This window comes from Ambystoma mexicanum, chromosome 13 (assembly GCF_040938575.1).
Source record: "Ambystoma mexicanum isolate Mex_15411 chromosome 13, UKY_AmexF1_1, whole genome shotgun sequence".
Classification (NCBI taxonomy): domain Eukaryota; kingdom Metazoa; phylum Chordata; class Amphibia; order Caudata; family Ambystomatidae; genus Ambystoma; species Ambystoma mexicanum.
Window position 1 is genome coordinate 472,067,204 of NC_090938.1, and position 18,045 is coordinate 472,085,248.

The 18,045-nt window shown below is 46.5% G+C and overlaps 1 protein-coding gene across 2 annotated transcripts in view; it reads left to right on the plus strand.

Moving 5' to 3' along the window:
- Positions 1-18,045, plus strand: part of CDC27 (cell division cycle 27) — a 1,618,725-nt gene that overhangs the window by 547,424 nt on the left and 1,053,256 nt on the right. For both annotated transcript variants that reach the window (XM_069634092.1, XM_069634093.1), the window contains exon 8: positions 5,512-5,623. In XM_069634092.1, coding sequence (XP_069490193.1) covers positions 5,512-5,623 — 112 coding nt within the window. The remainder of the gene's footprint in view (positions 1-5,511; positions 5,624-18,045) is intronic.

An 18,045-nucleotide genomic window follows, 5' to 3' on the forward strand; every position in this document is an offset into this window, starting at 1 on the left:
CAAGGACAGCCTCTATCTGCTCAGGCGGTTGCAACTCCTTCAAAATGCAGCGGCAAGATCCATCCTTTGGCCACCATTTGACACATACATGTCCCCTCTGCTGAGACAACTCCATTCGCTCTCTGTGGCAGCTCAGATTATGTTCAAATCCATGTGTGGTCCACCGTGCTTTTCACAGCATTGGAGCGGAGTATTTGCAAGCAAAATGTGTGTGCTACATTCCTACCTGCGCGCTTCGCTCCCACGCCGCTCTTGTGATATCTGTCCCCCGGTTTGGGCCCACCCGCATTAGTGGTCGTGCCTTCTCCGTTGTGGCAGCAAAGGCCTGGAATAAACTCCCTCTTGACGTACTGAAGATTGTTGATCACCTTGCCTTCCGGTGGAAACTAAAAGCCCTTACTATTCTAGAACACCCTTTTATTCTGGTCCTCAACTGTCCTGGTTGTCTTTAGCGCCATGATGACTTTGGGCGTGGGTACGCTCTACAAATCCCATTAACCTAACATACCTTGCCTCTCTTGCCCATTTGATCACCTTCTCTCCCAACTTCGTGTTATGCAGACGACACACTGCTCTCCTTAATGCTTCCCTCCTCTTCTTCCTCCACTTCCTTGCTCATTCCTGACTCTTTGCTATTCGGGCATAGTGCACTGCTAACCATCTTTGCCTTAATGCCAGTAAGACCTAGATCCTCTTTATTGGGACCCCTGTTCCCACCTTCCCTCCAACTCTCTAGCCACCCTCCATGCCCCCCCCACTTTGCTGGTGTCATCTTCGATTCCTCCCTCTCCTTCTCTCCTCACTCCACGGACCTTGCTAAGGAGGCCCACTTTCAGCAGAATCTCCTCAGGGGCATTCTCCCTTTCCTCAACTTGCCCTTGCTCTCACTGCCCCCCCCACCCCGGCACCCACATGTCTTGTTGCTCCTCGAAACAGTTGTGTATAGGCACATTATTATTTTATTTATTGTTATAGTTCACAAGGAAGTTTACACAAATTCACAAAATCTCAGAGGAAGTAAAATTTAGATTAAAATTCATGGAAACTTTACAGCAAACAAAACACACAAACTAAAATGCAGACTTCTCCTAAAAGAACAAAATTCACACATTTCAAACGGGACTTGCCATATATTCTTTAAGAACCAAAACCTCTTTCATGAAACTTATGGTGGGCAAAGACCATTTAACATGCATTGCCAGCCCCAGCCCGGTTCCACTATCTTAAAGTCCTTTAAAAGGTGTGGGGAAAAAGTATTTTGGATCGTAGTTAATTTGGAGCAGTACAGAAGAAGGTGCTGAAGAGTTTCCGTGGACGATTTCACTTTACAAAATCTGCAGCACCTTACGCTACGAGGTATGCCCCTCGTGCGCATAAAATTTCATATGTTGGGAGCAAATTTAAACGGGCGCAAAAACTGGGAACGGCAGTGGTGTCCCTGACATTTCGTAAGGTAAATAGGGAGAGAATTATAGGGCCTAGCATCGAGGAGAACATCCCTGAATAGATGGGACTTCCTGACATGGTCTATAGTGGTGATCGAGTCGACCTCCCATAACTTTTTTTTTTCTTCTCTCCCCCTTTAGGTACTTTAGAAGGTGGTCCACCTCTGTTAGTATTTTATGGCACTGGATCGAATATTCTTTGAGACCAGCTTGGGAGACTACCCCACTTTTTAACAACCCCCATGTCGATGCCTCTTTCATCGGGTTAATCTTTCGGAGGAAGTTTGTGTTTCCAATTCACCAAGGCTTCCAACGACACCAGGCCTAACTCATACCTCAACACAGATGCCGGGACACCACGAGGCAATCCAAATACTCTCTGCCTTTCATCTAAATGAGGACATAGTCTTGCCTACGTTCTTTGCTGACCCCAAGAACGAGGCTCGGAGAGTCATGCATTGTCTGGATGTCGGACAAGCTCTGAAATTGCATCTGGACAGGACCAAGGGCTTCTGCAAGTCGGACACACTTTGTCACCTTTGGGGGGGGGAATCCAGACCCGGTTATCAGGCCTCCAAGGCTTCCATTGCACGGTGGATGGTTGCGGCCATCAAAGAAGCCTACGAGGGGCAGCACGAGCCACTGCCAGCCAACATGCATGCTTGTGTGGTGAGATCCAAGGCTACGCCCATAGTTTTCCAGCGGCAGGTGCTGTGGAAAGTCAAAAGCAGGGTGGCCACGTGGACCATCCCTTCAGCTTTCTGTAAGCATCACTGTTTGGATGCCGGCTCCAAGTCAGACGCGGCCTTCGACAGGCGGTTCTAAAGAACTTGTTTGCTTAAGGAGGGTCTCCTCTCCACCCTGGGGCTACATTCAGTTGTAATATCCCATGCATTATGGAGGAAATGGGACGGGACGTAAGAGTAATTACAAGTTACTCACTGTAGTGACTACCTTACTCTTAGTCCTTGGTCCCCTCTCTGCCATACGTCCCACCATCCTCCCCTCTAATAGGTATCAATAGGCAATGTTAAATATTGTCGATGCGTCAATGGGGACTGAGTGGTGCAGCTAGGCGGAGTCAGGGTAGCGCATGCCCCCAGGGCTACACCCCTGTGCGCCTCTAAATTTAAAGGGGAAGAAGGTTTTACTGGTGAAAAAGGGCCCGTCTCCTGTCCCTAGGAAGGGACGCCCATGCAGTATGGAGGAAAGGGGACTAGGGATTAAGAGTATGTAAGTCACTACGTTGAGTAATTTGCAATTTCTAAGTGCACTTGAGAGTAGTATGATTTGGAAAGAAAGTGCTTGGGTGTGTATGCAATGCTTTTTGGGTGTGTATGCAATGCTTTTTGGGTGTGTATGCAATGCTTTTTGGGTGTGTATGCGACGTGTGTTTGGGTGTGTATGCGACGTGTGTTTGGGTGTGTATGCGACGTGTGTTTGGGTGTCTGTGCGACGTGTGTTTGGGGTGTCTGTGCGACGTGTTTGGGTGTCTTAGTAGTTGGGGATGTGGTGGTGGTGGTGGTGGCGGCAGAGGGGAGGGAGCAAGACATCAGAGACAAAAGGAAGAGTAGTTGGTGGTAGGAAGATTGTATCGATTCGACTGTATGGCCCAATTCCATGCCCTTTTCTAAACACTAATTACTGGATAGAGTAGGGTCAGTTTTAAGAAGTCCCTGAGGGAGTTTAGGTACAGAAAGCATTCTTCCTTAAGGTCTTCCACTCTAGCGCAAGTTAGATTGAACAGTCGGGGTAACTAATCTGTATTCGCTAGGGCTGCCTCGTTTAGTGGGGGAGGTGCTTTACATGGGAGGGAGGGACTGCAATAGGCCCATCAAAATCTTAATATAAACCATTGAACCGTCTCAGAACATTACTGCATACTTTGAGCCGTCTGACATGTTACTAACAAGAAAAGGGATAGATACAAAGTACCCCTGCCACACTTCACTGTAAGGTGATGTGTGCTGCATAAAAACAAGGAATCTTGCAGGGAGACTTCTCCCCTGCTTTGGCAGTCTTGGCTAAACTGGCCAGTGTCTCCTAAATTGATTGTGGTTCCAGTAGTAGCTCTCAAATCCATCTATGGTTCCTTATGTTTCAGATCCTCCTCTCCAGTGCTCAATTTCACAATGGTGAGGGATTTTCTCTCTACGTATGAAACTTTGGAATGGGTTGATTGGGGGGGGGCGCGCGCACAGGACTACAGCCCTCCTATTTAACTGCAACAGACATGCTATTGGCAGCTGGCTGTCTGATAATGGACAGCTAGATCACATACATCATGGCCTCCCACAACTTTTATGCATATTGAGGCACTAAGCAGCCCCATACACGGCCTAAACCAGTTCCATGTACGTTGATATTTTATGTTGATCGCGCTCGTACACAAGTATTTCAGAGCGCGACAAGGCAAGGGAGGGGAACAGGGGGAACAAAAAAGCGATCTTACTAGGCCCAGTGACATTGAGAACTTGCAAATGCGAGGGGGAGGGGAAAAGTGCATGGAATGGGGGGGGAGAAGTGGAAAGTGCAAAGCAGAGGAGAAACTAATAAATAAAGGCAACATATAGTGGTAGTGCAGCCAGCAATTTGCAAGTGCTAGGTTAAAGGCAGCAGACAGGGTAGGTCTGAAAAGTGCAGGAAGAAAAGGGGGGGCGCTGTATGGGTACAGATAGAACCCAGTGCAAGGGGTGGCACGGAGGCAGTGCGGGAGGGTGGCAGGGTGAGCAGGTACCTGGGCCTGAAGGACAGAGGATGGCCAGGTGCACAGTGTCAAGAGGGAACAAATCGGCAGGTGAGAGGGGGAACATATAGGCAACTTCCTGGGCTTGGGCCAGACTCCCTGGAGAGGATGCCCATATATGGCCACATCTGAACACAGCCCAGGAGGAAGACTGCCAAAAGTACAGTGAAGTGCGAAGGCAGCCATTTTGAACAATGTAGTGCATGCGTTAAAAAATAAAAGGTGCATGGGAGTGCACACAAAAAAGTACAAAGTTACCACTACCACAAACTTGTCTGCTACATTTTGTATGGCAGAAACCCCTATATGCAAGTTGTTCCTTGTACTATTGTCCATAAGGGAAGTAGCACAGCTACAATAGACCGAATTATGCCACAGGCTTCCCCAGCACTGGTAGCCTTGAGGACCAACCATGCCCCACCATAATAAATTTAGATATGCAAAGAGTTAGGGTTTAAAAATAACAAACAAATCACCCCTGAAAATAAAATAAGGGCCTGAAGCGTCTGGATATATTTTGGTGCTCCCACTGATATGGATGGAAAAACTGAAAAAATTAATGTTTTCCAAAATCATTCTTTTAAAGTTGAACTATTACTGTGAAAAATGTAATTGATTGTTCATCTCCATCCAGATGTTTTGAATCTTGTTGGACTCCCAAAGCAATTGATCAAGGCGCTACCACTTCTGTTTCACAACCGCAACAAGTACAGATTTGGACCATGATACACCTCTAGAATGCTTGACGACACTCAGAGGGTAGAGGTGTTTAGGACTTGTATGTCTGGCAAGAAAAATATTTATTGCGTTTATAGTCCCATTCTTCCCCACAAAAACTGGATTGGGTGGGCAACTTACTGATAAACTCTCTAATTGAAAGGGCAATAATTCAAAGGAGGGTGAAATTGAGAATTCCCTGGTAAATATGGTAAGACTTCCAAAATAATTAGGTTAGATAAACTGTGCTGATGGAAGACAGACCTAGGGACTCTGATTATTTCACATCAGGAATGCTGTCTATTTTATGTTTGACTGCTATACTGTATGCATATATGCATGGTTTTCTTTTCCAAATTCTGTTACGTTAACATGTTATGAAATATAACTTAGAATGCATTGCCTTTGCATCCAACAGCTCTTCATCGAAAACAAAGGAGACCACTTATATTGCGTGATTCCACTTGTATTGTGTGATTAAACTCATTTCATTCCCCCTGTGATATATTCTTTCCTTAATTGAATAATCAAGGGCACATTAAAAAGGGATGTTTTGTATCATGCTTTATTACTATTAATGAACACTTTTGATTTTCCTCTCAGTTTTGGTATTCTACCAATCGACACGCCAAGTCCCGTTGATGGATCATATCTGCAAAACTACACACATTCCTCTGTGCTTGATTTACCATCTTCTGGAGCGCCATCGAAAAAGGTATTTTCCATTCTTAAAACTTTCTTTTTCTATTGTTGAATTCTCAAAAATGTGCTAATTCCCTTCACCTTAGAGACCCCCAGCAACTTTGCTGGATTTTGAGGACTTGATTTTTTTTTTTACCTGGAGAGTGTCAGCCTTGGTCCCACTCTATTGTATTTTAATGTGTTACCTCTGTTTTCTTTGGTTATGGAGTCTTAACCACTCCATAGGCATCATTTTTTCATTTGTCACACAACATCCTCCATTCAGTGGCACCAGAAATCCTTTCAGGCTTTCCCAAGGTTTTAGTCTTTTAAATTCCTAGGCCCAGCACACCTTATTTTATAATGGAGTGCTGGAGGGGTTACTTAGTGTCCCCTGGGTCTGGTTACTCATGTAGCAGTCAAATGCTACCCTTTCCTCTCAGAATGACTGGTGGCAGTGGTTTTACAACAAACTACCATGATTTTTCCTGACCGGCAACTATTCGTAGCTCTGGTAACGTTAAATCGCGGGAGCCATGTTTAAGATGGCGTCTGGGCCCCATCTGTAAAAACAGGTCCTGGTCTTCTTTTTTCACCATTTCTTTTTGGAAAAGTCCTTCTAGAGTTTGTCTCTGCGCGCCAAACCTAGTTTGGTCTTTGTTCATTCGCTTTTGGCAGGCTTCAGGAGTGAAGACCATCTCTGGCGCCTGAGTGTCTGGGGAAGGCAGGAAGTGAGGGAGGTACCCGAAACTCTGAGCTTAGTCTCCGAGGAGACCCAAATGCCTCTGTGGTGATTGTCTGGCTGACTGTCCGGCAAGGACAGCCACCCTGATGGCTGAGTGACAGCTAGGCTGGAATGAATGGGAGAGAACCGAATAAAAGGCAAGTCTCTTGGCTTGGAAGGCAGAGTTGACCACTGGAACAAAAGAACTGAAGACGAGCTTGAAGAGGACAGCTGCTGCAGTTCCTGGACCGTTGGTTTGCCTGGTGAAGCCCTGCTGCAGGTCCGGATCTTTAAGTTCATCTCGACAGAGAAGCTGTGCACGGACGACTTCTGCCTTTTGAGTTGGTGGGACCAATCAACTCGACGGTAAGCCACCTGGATGCCTATCTCAGAGCTTGTTGCATCTTCCTCAGAGTGCTGCAGGAAACCGTATAACCAGGGAGAGGGACACCGGTTTGTGTGCTTTACTTACAGCCACCGGAATTGAAGTTTGCCAGTTGCAAGCTTTTGACTGTTCAAGTGCAGTGCAGGAGTCCCCTGATGTACTCACCCTTGTCACCACGACTGAGGCGAGATCTGCAGGAACTGTCAGGAACAGAAGTCCTCAGCTGCCTCTTTTGCTTCATTTGTAAGGTACTGTAAAATAAGACTGAGGGTGCTTAACTCTCGCTGTGAAAGCTTTGAAACTCACGGGCCTAATCAGCTTGTGACCCAACATATGATTCTTCTTGCTACAAACTACTCATGTGCAGCTACTTTTCCTTCTACGTACCAGAACTGCTTTGGCCTATCCAAGACGTTAGTCCATTGACTTTGGCCTAGCCTATTGAATTGACTCTTCTGGTGAACTCAAAATATCTACACTGTCTAAGAATACTTGTAACCTTTCATGTTGTAATAATCTTTGCCCTTTACTCCTCTTGAAAAGTATTCTGAAATAGTATTGAAGTATGTGTTATATAATTACCTCTTCCTATTGAATGTTTTATAATTGAATGGTTAATAAATTCATAAGTATTTAACCAAGAAACCTTGAGTGTAAGTTTATTTGGACACCTGTGATTGTAGACCTCTAACCTTTTTTTTTTTTTTTAAACAATTTTTATCATTTTCTTTTCAAACAACCACCAACAAAACAAATCCAACAGTGTGCCTCTCAGTTATCCAGCATCAAACACATTGTCACAAGGTGGTCACTTATTTCCCAGTGCCCTCCCTCCTTAACTCGAGCTTATTCACCCCTGCTTCCCACCTCAGTTTCTTCTAAGGTTTCTTCCTCGTCTATATTTACAGCAGAGTTTTGATCGTCTGGGCGACCTTGGGTGGACCCTTGCAGAGTAGCTACCTGGTGTCTCCAGGCCATTAGGGTTTCGGTTTCATCCTCACCTCCCCTACTGGCCGCCTCATACATATGCCACTGTTTCGGCCTCTGCCCAATTCTGTAAATCATGCCACCATATCTCTATTCTAGGTCTGTGGCTTGCTTTCCAGCCCATAGCAATTCTGTGCTTGGCTAGTATGTAGGCCAGGTCTTTCAGCTTACTCACATGCCTCGGGTTGCGAGGTCTTACAAAGCCCCCCACCATACAAGCCCATAGAGATTCAACATCTAGCTTAATTTCCTTCTCGGCCAGGCGGTGCGTGATTTCCCTCCAGAATTTCCCAATCTCCGGGCATGCCCAGAACATATGAACCATCCCCACGTTCACCTCCCCACATTTAGGGCATGCTTGTGTTCCTGTGTTCTTAAATCTGGCAATCTTCTGGGGGGGTCATATATGCCATATGAGTTATGTATAGTTGGATATGCTGCAATCTCGCATTTCTGGACACTTTTTAATGTCATCTCTGGGCTATTTCCCATAGCCCATCGTGCATAGGCTCCCCTACTTCATCTTCCCAGTTTCGCTTATGTTGTGTCACTTCCTTGCCCATCCTAGACATCAGAAGATTGTTGATTCGAGAGACTTCATGTCCTCCTTCTGAGACTTCATAGATTGTTTCTACAGCTTCATCGGGTTGATTAGTCAACTCCACTTCTGGCCATGTTTCCTTCACCTTCTGCACCAATCTGGTATAGGTAATATATTGCCTTGGGTGTAGACCAGTTTCTTCTGCTAGCTCCTCAAATTTAGTTACTTCCCCTTCTTTCCATAGGTCTCCCAATGTGGCTATGCCAACCGGTTCCCAGTGCTTGCGGATTGTCTTCAATTGCTCATCTACACCCAGCAATGCCACTAGCAGCGTCTGTGCGGAACATGGGGTCAGGTTCTCTATAGCCCGGCAAGCTCTAGGCCACACCTCGCATCCTAGTTTCAACAGCCTAGATCGCTCCCACACTTCTGATTTGGGCACCCATATCATCTCTTTCAGGAAAAACGGGGCACATTCTGCCAATAGCAGTCTGGATTCTGCTGTGGGGTCCTCCGCCAGCCATTTCGCCACTTACTGTAGTTGGCTGGCCACGTAGTAGATCTCAAAGTTGGGCAGTTTTATGCCCCCTTTATCATATGTATTTTGCAATTTCCATAAGGCTATCCTATTCCTGGTGTTGTGCCAGATAAAGCCTCTGCATAGGCTTTGTAATTTGCTGAAGAACCGCCTGGGTATCGCATAGGGGATGTTTACAAAAAAGTGTAATAGCCTGGGCAGCGCAACCATCTTCAACAGTGCCACCCCCCACTATCATAGCCAGAGGGTGTTTGGGCCAGAATTTCATGCTGTTCTCCAAGTGTTATTGCCCTCTCTGTATTGTGTTCATACTCCACTGTGTGATAAATATCAACCCCCAGCTATCTAAAGGACCTAGTCTCCCAGGGTATCTGCAGTACTGGTAAGTTCTCTTGAGGGGTCCCTCTATCTACCCAGTGGGAACAGGCTCAATTTCATAGGGTTAACTGCAATCCCAGAGAGCGACACACATCGCTCCATTACTTCTAGGATGTATTGCAGATTTTCTTCTGGATATCTCAGATATAACTGTCATCGGCATACAGTGAAATAAGATGGGGTCCCCCCCTTCGTATAAATCCCCACCGTTTCATATTGTTGTCTCAGATATATTGCAAGAGGTTCTAATGCAAGGATATACAGCATCAGGGACCAGGGCACCCCTGTCTGGTTGTAACGCTCACCTGGCTCCCACGGAGGCGCTTGTCTGGGTTGCTGTGGCTTCTTCAAGCGTGATGCGCAGAATTCGGACCACCGATTGAACAGGACCCCCAAATCTTGCTTGTCTGGCCCATAGGAATATCCTTCTGCAGATGAGAAAGGGGATTAACTGTCTGCTGAATGTGCTTGCTCCCCCCTTCGTTCTTCTCTGACTTCCTCCAAAACCCCCGGTTTAAGCTCACCTTAAGGTTTGGAAGGATGAACTCCATCCTGGTTCTGGTGCAGGGGCGCACGTTCGTTCAGTTACTTCACTGGTTTTCAGAATGGCGCTGGCAAATCCACTTGACTTTACTGAGCGATACGCCGTAAGTATGAAGATGCAAAAGTTCAAGTGTGAGCCTCCTTTTATGTTGTCTTTTCCTGTCCTTTATTTCAGGTGCAGAACAAAGCCGATGCGTTGAGGGGTTAAATTGCCGGGGTAAAATCAGGTGAGTTAGTGATGAGGGCGACCCCTCTAAATGTCTTTATAATTCCCCAGTGATGTCTTTTGTCCTTTCCCCATAGGGGCCGGGGTGCGGTACCTGCCAGAGATGTGGCGACCGGCACTGAGAGCCGCGATGGAGCCGGGCGGCGTCTCGGGAACAGGTAAGTGAAGCGCGGTGCTGCAGCGAGCAACGCAGTGCTTTTAAATGGAAGTCTTCCTTCAGGAATGCTGGCGTGAAGATTCCGGATGCAGGTAAGAAGGTTGAAATAGTTCTTGGTTTTCACCTTTCTCTTCTCTTATTCCCTTACAGGTGTTCCAGGTTCGAGGCGGGCGTGGCTGGAGTCCAGGTGCAGGAGCAGAACGGTGAGCGTTCAGCTGCTGGGATGCAGAACAACGCGAAGCACGTGTGGCTGTCCGGACGTGGCTTAAATAGCCTTGGAAGAAGTTCCAGGTGAGTATTCTTCCACAGCCCCACCCAAGTAACAAAATAGTTCCTTCAGAAAAATAGTCCCTCCTAAGCCTCATTTGGCTTGGTTCTTCATGCAGCATGGTCTGCATCAGGTGAGTGTGCAGCATGGTCTGCTTCAGGTAAGTGCACCAAACACTTCCCCTTATGAGCCTGGCGCCTATGGCGCCAGGACTGATCAACATGAGCCTGGCGCCAACGGCGCCAGGACAGAGTCCAAAGAGCCCCTATAAAGGGCCGCTGGGCTTTTACCCGGGGGCGTGATGCCTGCTCCCGGGGGTGCTGGGCCTGGCCTGGTGCTCCGGGGGTAGGCATCATGACACTGGTGCCCCTGATGTGCTGCCATTTGTCTGAAATGTTCGCTCCAGTCTTAACCCTGGCCAGTGGGGAGCTACACAGCAATGTATAACCCATTTAGGTACTCAGGCCCTAGTCCATATTCTTTCAGGGCTGCCATTAGCCAGGGCCATCTGACTGAGTCAAAAGCCTTCACCGCATCTAGTGACGCAATTGCTACGTCTTGTATATCTCCTGATTGCTCTATGACATGGTGAAGCCGTCTATGATTGTCAGATATGCTTTTATCGGCACATATCCAGTCTTGTCGGGGTATATGAGTTTGCCTATAAACTGTCTCAGTCTGTTTGCTAGCGCCACTGTAAGAATCTTGCTATTGTGGTTTAGCATAGATAGTGGTCTGTATTACCCAAAGTCCGTGCTAGGTTTTTTGGGCTTAAGGACTGGCATGATGATTGCCTCTGAGGGATTCCGGCAGCCTCCTAGTCTCCCAGGCCTGGGTCAGGATATTCAGCAGTGGGGGCAGCTTCGGGAAACCTAAATCCTCTAGTTTCCACAATCTCGCTCCATTCCCCTCGTGCTGCGTCTCCATACAATTGTTGGTAAAAGTCAAGAAACCCTGTATTCACTCCCTCTTGGGTGTCTAGTATCTGGCTGTTCATCCCTTTTTTGCCCTGATGGCTTGTCTAGGCACCTCTTTTTAATATAACCATGCTAACAATCTCCCTGGCTTGTCTCCACACGCATGCTGCCTTTCCGTATATTTGTAATATTTTAGGTTACTTAGCCTCTCCCAGTGTCCCTCACACACCTGCTGTAGCTTACTTATGGTTTCGGCCATCTCCGGGGAGCCGTCTCCCTCATTTGTGATTGCCTCTAGTTCCCTCTCAGCTTTCTGTAGTTCTCGGATTATTTCGCCCTGGAGCACTTCGGATTTTGATATGGCCGCTCCTCTCACCACCAGCATAAACGCCTCCCACAGAGTGCCCGCTGAAGCTACACTTCCGGTGTTTTCTTAAATATTCCAGAATGTCCTCTCGGGGCTTCCCTAAACACTGCATCTTTTAACGCCTGAGCTCTGAGCTGCCATGTGGGAATCATCGCTCTGGGAGATAAGTATTGGCATGTTAACATCAGTGGGGAATGGTCTGAGAGGACCCTCGCTTTGTATTCTGCCAGCTCTGTCCAGTATCTTTGTGGAAACAAACATATAGTCCAGCCTAGTGTATAGGTTTTGTGGAGCCGCATAGTGTGAGTAATGTCTATTTTGTGGGTGGTGCAACCTCCATATGTCTTCTAGTTGAAATTCACCTATTGGGTTTCTCAAAGTTTTGGCAGCCGGGGTGGGTTTACTTTGTTTCCCATCCAATCTGTCCATCCCCGGGTCTAGCATGCAATTGAAGTCGTCCCCCTCCCCCATATAACGATCCCCCCCAAATACGGGCTGACTTTACCATACAGTGTCTTGAAATAGGCTACAGTATTTTGGTTGGGGGCATGTGTGTTGATTATGCACACCTTTTTGTTTTCAACCAGTCCCTTTATCGCCACCATCCTCCCATCCGGGTCCTCTGTGGGCCGTATTAGCTAAAAGGGTATGTGCGGAGCGATCCAGGTAATTGCTCCCCTAGCGTATGCTGAATATGTTGCCCCAATAGTAGTGCCCTTCCATTTTCCCCATATTACCTCTTGTTTGTCTTTTGTAAGATGGGTTTCTTGTAGTAGAGCTATGTCAATTTTCTGCCTCCTCAGATGCATGTTATGTTAGCGGTACTTGTATATCGCACCGTCACCAACGGAATTGGTCCCCAGGCGCTCTGGCTGACCTGCAAACAGGGAGGGTGGGTAGGGTTAGTTGGGAAGAGAGGGAGAAAGAGAGTGGGAGAGGTGATGTGCTGTTGGCAGCTTCAGCTCGGTATACACTGTGTGCTGGGCTTTGGTGCTAGTATCGGATCAGGTGAAGGCGTTGAGTGCTGTGGTTGAGGTTTGTGTTGTTGATGTGGTGTGGTAAAGTACGTGCGGCTTGCTGGGAGAGAGTTGGTTGTGAGGTTTGTGTGGGTTTAAGTATGTGGAAGATTGAGGATTGGGTTAGTGGGGTCTGTATCCTGATTCAGGTGCTTATGGTTCTGTTACAGTTGTATACCTGTGGATTTGGATGTTGCTGATTCCTTGTGGGCCGACTCGCTTTGGTAATGTTGCGCTGATCCAGCTGTATCCTATTGAGTTGGATGATGGTAGGTGCGTCTGAACCTAATCTTTGTGTGGGACTGGGTGGGCAATAGCTAGTCTCAGGTTATCTAGTGTGACCCTGGTCGGTTAAGGCTTAGAATGGTTCAGGGTCGGAGTCGTCTTGTCATGGTGGATCCGTATAGGTGAGCCTGTGTGTTCAGACGTTTGTATCCTTCTATCCTGACTGGTTCTTTGGTTTCCGTGGGGTGAACATCCTTGGGGTTATTAATTTGTAGTTTTGTGTGGTGGGGCGTTGTGCGTCCTGATTGTGTATTGTTGGGCAGTGTGTAGTGATGAAACATTCTGTTTTTCACCCAGCGCATTGGGGCCTGTGGTGACGTGCTTTCTTACCGCTTCTGTATTTTGTCCTTAGGGCTGATGGGGAAGGTAATAGTTAAGGTCATGGTCCTCTTGATGATTCGTTCTAGTCTTTCTGTCTTAGTTTGCTATGTTAACTTTCTTTGGTCTTATTGCAGCTGTCTCCTGTTTGGACCTTTAGTATGTCGTGGGATGTTTACCTTGGCTTTTCCCAGTGACTGATCGGTGTGTATCGCGTTGCTCTACGTTCATTGATGTTTTTTTGTTATGTTGATGCCCATGTGGCCAGTCTTTCTAGTTATGACGTGAAGAGTCAGGTTTTGAGTAATTTCCTGAATAATAGGTGATTTCTTGTGTTACGTATGTACTTCGGGAGGTCGTTCCAGGTTTTCGGGGCTTGGTGAGAGAAGGAGGATCCTCCAAGTTTTCTTTTTTTGTAGGACTTCGGTTCCAGGCGGATGTCCATGCTTGATCTGAGCGTTCTTGTTGGTTGATGTAGGCGCAGTTTGTCCCTTAGGAACTCGGCGCCTTCGTTGTGTACTGCTCTGTGCGTAATGCACATTGTTTTGAATTTTATTTGCAGTTTTATTGGTAGCCAATGTAGTTTCAGCGCTGGTGCGGTGTGTTCTCTTCGGGGTAGTTTCAGAAGTAGTCTGGCTGCTGCGTTTTGAATGCGTTGTAGTTTTTTTAGGAGTCGTTCAGGCATGCCTAGATATAGGCTATTGGTGTAGTCTACTTTGGCCATGACGAGTGCAATGATGATGGTGGTTGTTTTGTTGGTGAACGATCGGAACAGTAAGATTCTTTTTGCTGCTCGCAGGAGGAAGAAGCATTTCTTGACGAGGTTGTTTACTTGTGGCACTAGCGTGAGATTATTGTCCCTCAGAACCCCCAGGTTTTTTACAATCGGGGATGGTGCTGGGGTTGTCGCGAGTTCCCTTGGCCAAGGGATGAATTGGTTGTCTCCTCCATTTTTTGTGATGATCATTATTTGTTTTGCCTGGGTTGATTTTGAGGGAGTTGGAGTTCATCCAGAAGAATAGATCGCGGTGGCAGTTTTCTAGTGTTGAGTTTCTTGCAGGTTGTCTTGTATTTTGAAGATTTGTGTATTGTCAGCGTAGTTGTAGCAGGTGAGTCTGTGGCTTTTGATGATTCTGACACCTAGATACAGGTTAGATGTTTAATAGTAGAGGGGAGAAGGATGATCCTTGTGGTACTCCACAGGTGGAATCTCTCGGGCTGGATTTGAAGGGTTTCATCAATACGGTTTCAGTTCTGTTAGGAAAGATTTGATCCATAGTAGGGCGGTGTCTGTTATTCCAAGTCCTTCTAATCTTGTTATGAGGGTGTCATGGTCCACTGTGTCAAATGCTGCCAATAGATCTAGGAGTATCAAGGCAGTGCTGTTGTCCCAGTCTGCGTTGAATTTTAGATCGTCCCATATTGAGAGTAGAGTTGATTCTGTTCCTCTCATTGGTCTGAAGCCAACTTGTGCCTGGTCTAGTAGGCCGTGCTCTTCTATAAACTCTTGGGTTATTTTGTATACGTATGTTTCGAGCAGCTTGGCTGTATACGGTATGTTGGCGATGGGTCTGTAGTTGGAAAGGTCCTCTGTTTCCTGCTGTATCTTTTTTTTTTTAACACTCTTTATTGCCATTTTGTTATAAAAATTCTACAACTGTCTCTTCACCCTCCCCAACCTCAAAAGTCGGTCCCTCCCTCAAATTAACAAAACTTAACCAACAATACAGCCCCTTACCCCACCCCACCCCACCCTCCCCCCGACTCCTGCTGTATCTTTGAGTAGTGGCCTGATGTATGCGGTTTTGAAGGCTTGTGGCACTTTCCCGGTTGTGATGGAATGGTTGAGGACGTTCCCGTGATATTCCATGGGCGTTCCTGGTTTAAGAATAGATTTGTTTATGTCTGGTGGGCAGGTGTCTTCAGGGGACCCTGAGTTATTGCTTTCATTCATCAGTTTGACGAATGTCTCCACTGATATTTCTGGAAAGCTTTGTAGTTTGGGTGCTCCTCCCCGGTGTAGGTTGGGGTTGTGGTTAGATCAGACGGTCTGCTTTGTCTGCTTTGTTGGATGTTGGTGATTTTTTTTTCGAAGTGGTCTGCAAGGTCGTTGCAGAGTTTCACGGATGGAGTTGGTGTGTTACATCCTGGAGGGCTTTTGATTTCGTTTGATTTTGAAGAGCTCTTTTTGGGTGTTTGGTGCTTCGAAGATTCGGTTGTCGTAGTGTTTCCTCTTAGCTTTTTGTATTTCCTTTTTGTAAGCCCGGTTGTATTGTAGGAATTTCAGTTTGTTCGCATCGTCGTTTTGTTTTCTCCAATGAAGTTCTGGTCTTCGGTTTTTTTCTTTTCATGGTGCTAAGTAGTGGCGAGAACCATTTTGCCATAGAGAGTTTTTTAGAAGTAGTGAAGGGTTTTTCTTTGGCGATGTTGTCTATAGTAGTTATGATCCAGGAATGCAGCAGGGTTACCTTTTTGTCCAGCTCATCAACTTCCATGAGTGTTAGGTCTGGTTTGTTTAGCTCCAGCAGTTTGTTCAGGTTGGAGTTTTTGATGGTTCTCCAATTTCTTTTCATGGTTTTCGTTGTTTTGTCCGGTGGACTGTTTGTTAGCATGGTCATTTTGATTATGAAGGGGATGATGAGGTGGTTGCTCCAGGATATTTGGATTGGGGTGCCGTGGTGAGGAGTAGTTTGTTTGCGAAGATTGCGTCAAGTGTATGCCCTGCCGAGTGTGTTGCTCCTTTGACTAGTTGTAGGTTCATTGCTGCTAGTTGGCTGGTTAGCGATTTTTTGTATGGTCGTGCTTTCTCCTTAAAACCAGATGTTGAAATCTACTAGGACTATCAGGTGATTGTGTTTGATGGCTAGGACGGTGATTGCTTCTGTGAAGGAGTCTACGAAGGTTGCATCGTAGGTTGGTGGTCTATATATTAGTACGAATTTCAGGTATGTTTTGGGTGTAACTGCTAGATGTATGGTTAGGGATTTGCATTTATCGATTAGTGGGTCTTTCAGTTTGATATCCATGTTCCTTGTGAATGATTGCCAGCCCTCCCCCTCTTTGGTTTTTCTGTTTGATTGGACGCATTTGAAGTATTCAGGCAGGCAGGCAGTTGAGGGTGATCTTGTAATTGTCGTCTAGCCAAGTTTCTGTTACAAATAAGATATCGATCCCTCAGTCGCAGAGCAGATCGTATATCTCGGTGGCATGTTTGGACATTGACCTTGCATTGATGAGGTTACAGTGTATCATTTTGGTGTGGTTTTGTTTGTTGGTTGTTCCTTGTTTTGGTTTGTGGTTGTTTGGTTGCCGTGTATCCTTGTTCGCGTCGATTGGGGGTGGATGAGGACCAGCGAAGCCTGCATCTTCATTGTAGGAGGGCATATGAGGATCAACGGAAGCTGCATCTTCATTGGGGCGGTCTGCTAGATTGAAAGTTTGGCTGTTCGGTGGTGTTGCTTCTCTGTTTGTGCTGGTTAGGTGAAGGTCGATGAAGGCTTCTTCTTAGTTGAATTGGTCAGTTAGGTTCATGTTTCGGTTGTTGGTTATGAGATCTTCGTCCCTATATGTCCGATATGGCACGGGTGTCCTTCTGTTCTTGTGATGTATGGGGTGATGGGGTCGAACTCTTGCCACATTCTTAAGTGTTCCCGTCTTTTTCCTGGTTGTCCTGGGATGTTTGTGTGTCTTGATGTTTCTGTGCCGTTGGGGTATCCTGGTTCTGGGGTTGTTGCGAGGTATGGTGTGAGATATAAGGAATTTTCCCTTTGGAATATTATTCTGGTCGTTTTGGTTTTTGACGTAGTTTCCTCTATTTGAGGTTGTTGCTTCAGTGGTAGGTTGGATTTCTGTCCCTGTGTCCAGTGCGGCCTTCTCTAGTGCCCTTCTCGGCGTCCCTTTCTGGTCCGCGGCATTTTGATGCTCAGTGTGGAAGTGCCGGTTGACTAGTTGGTTGCTGCGGCTTGTGATGGGAGGGTTGGTATTTCTTCTTGTGTTGGTAGGATTTGGTGCCTTTTATTTTTTCCAATCTGAATTATCATACAATACGACTTTCAAAGTGATATGAGTGTCATACAATGCAATTTTGGGATAGAACCCCTGATGGTTTTTGGGGACCTGTATAGTGGGAGAGAGGCCCAACAATGCAATCTGAATATCACACAATGCAATTTTGGGAACAGAACCTCTGATAGATACGGGAGACCTGCATAGTGGGAGAGAGGCCCATCAATGCAGTACGAACATCGTAGAATGCAATTTTGGGGACAGAACGCCTGCCAAATTTGGGGGACATGTATAGTGGGAGAGAGGCCTATCAATGCGATCAGACTAACATACTATACAGTTTGGGTACAGAATCCCTGATCGTTTTGGTGGACCTGTATGGGCGGGGGGGAAGAGACCTATCGGTGCGATCTGAATATCATATACAATTTGGTACAGGAACAGAGACCCTGCTAAGTTTGGATGGCCTGTTTATTGCTAGAGAGGCTTATCAATGCAATCTAAATAACATACAGTACAGTTTGTGTACAGAACCTCTGATAGATTTGGGTACCTGTATAGTGGGAGAGAGGCCTAACAATGCAATCGCAATGTCCTGCAATTCAATTTCGGAACGGAAACCTCCCTAGATGTGGGAAACCTGTTTATTGGGGTGGGAGGCTTATCTGTGTATACTGAATATCATACAATACAGTTTGGGAACGGGAACCTTGCCAAATGAGGGAGACCTGTGTATTGGGGAAAGGCTTATCTATGCACTCTTGATATCATACAATACAGTTTGGGAGCAGGAACTCTGAT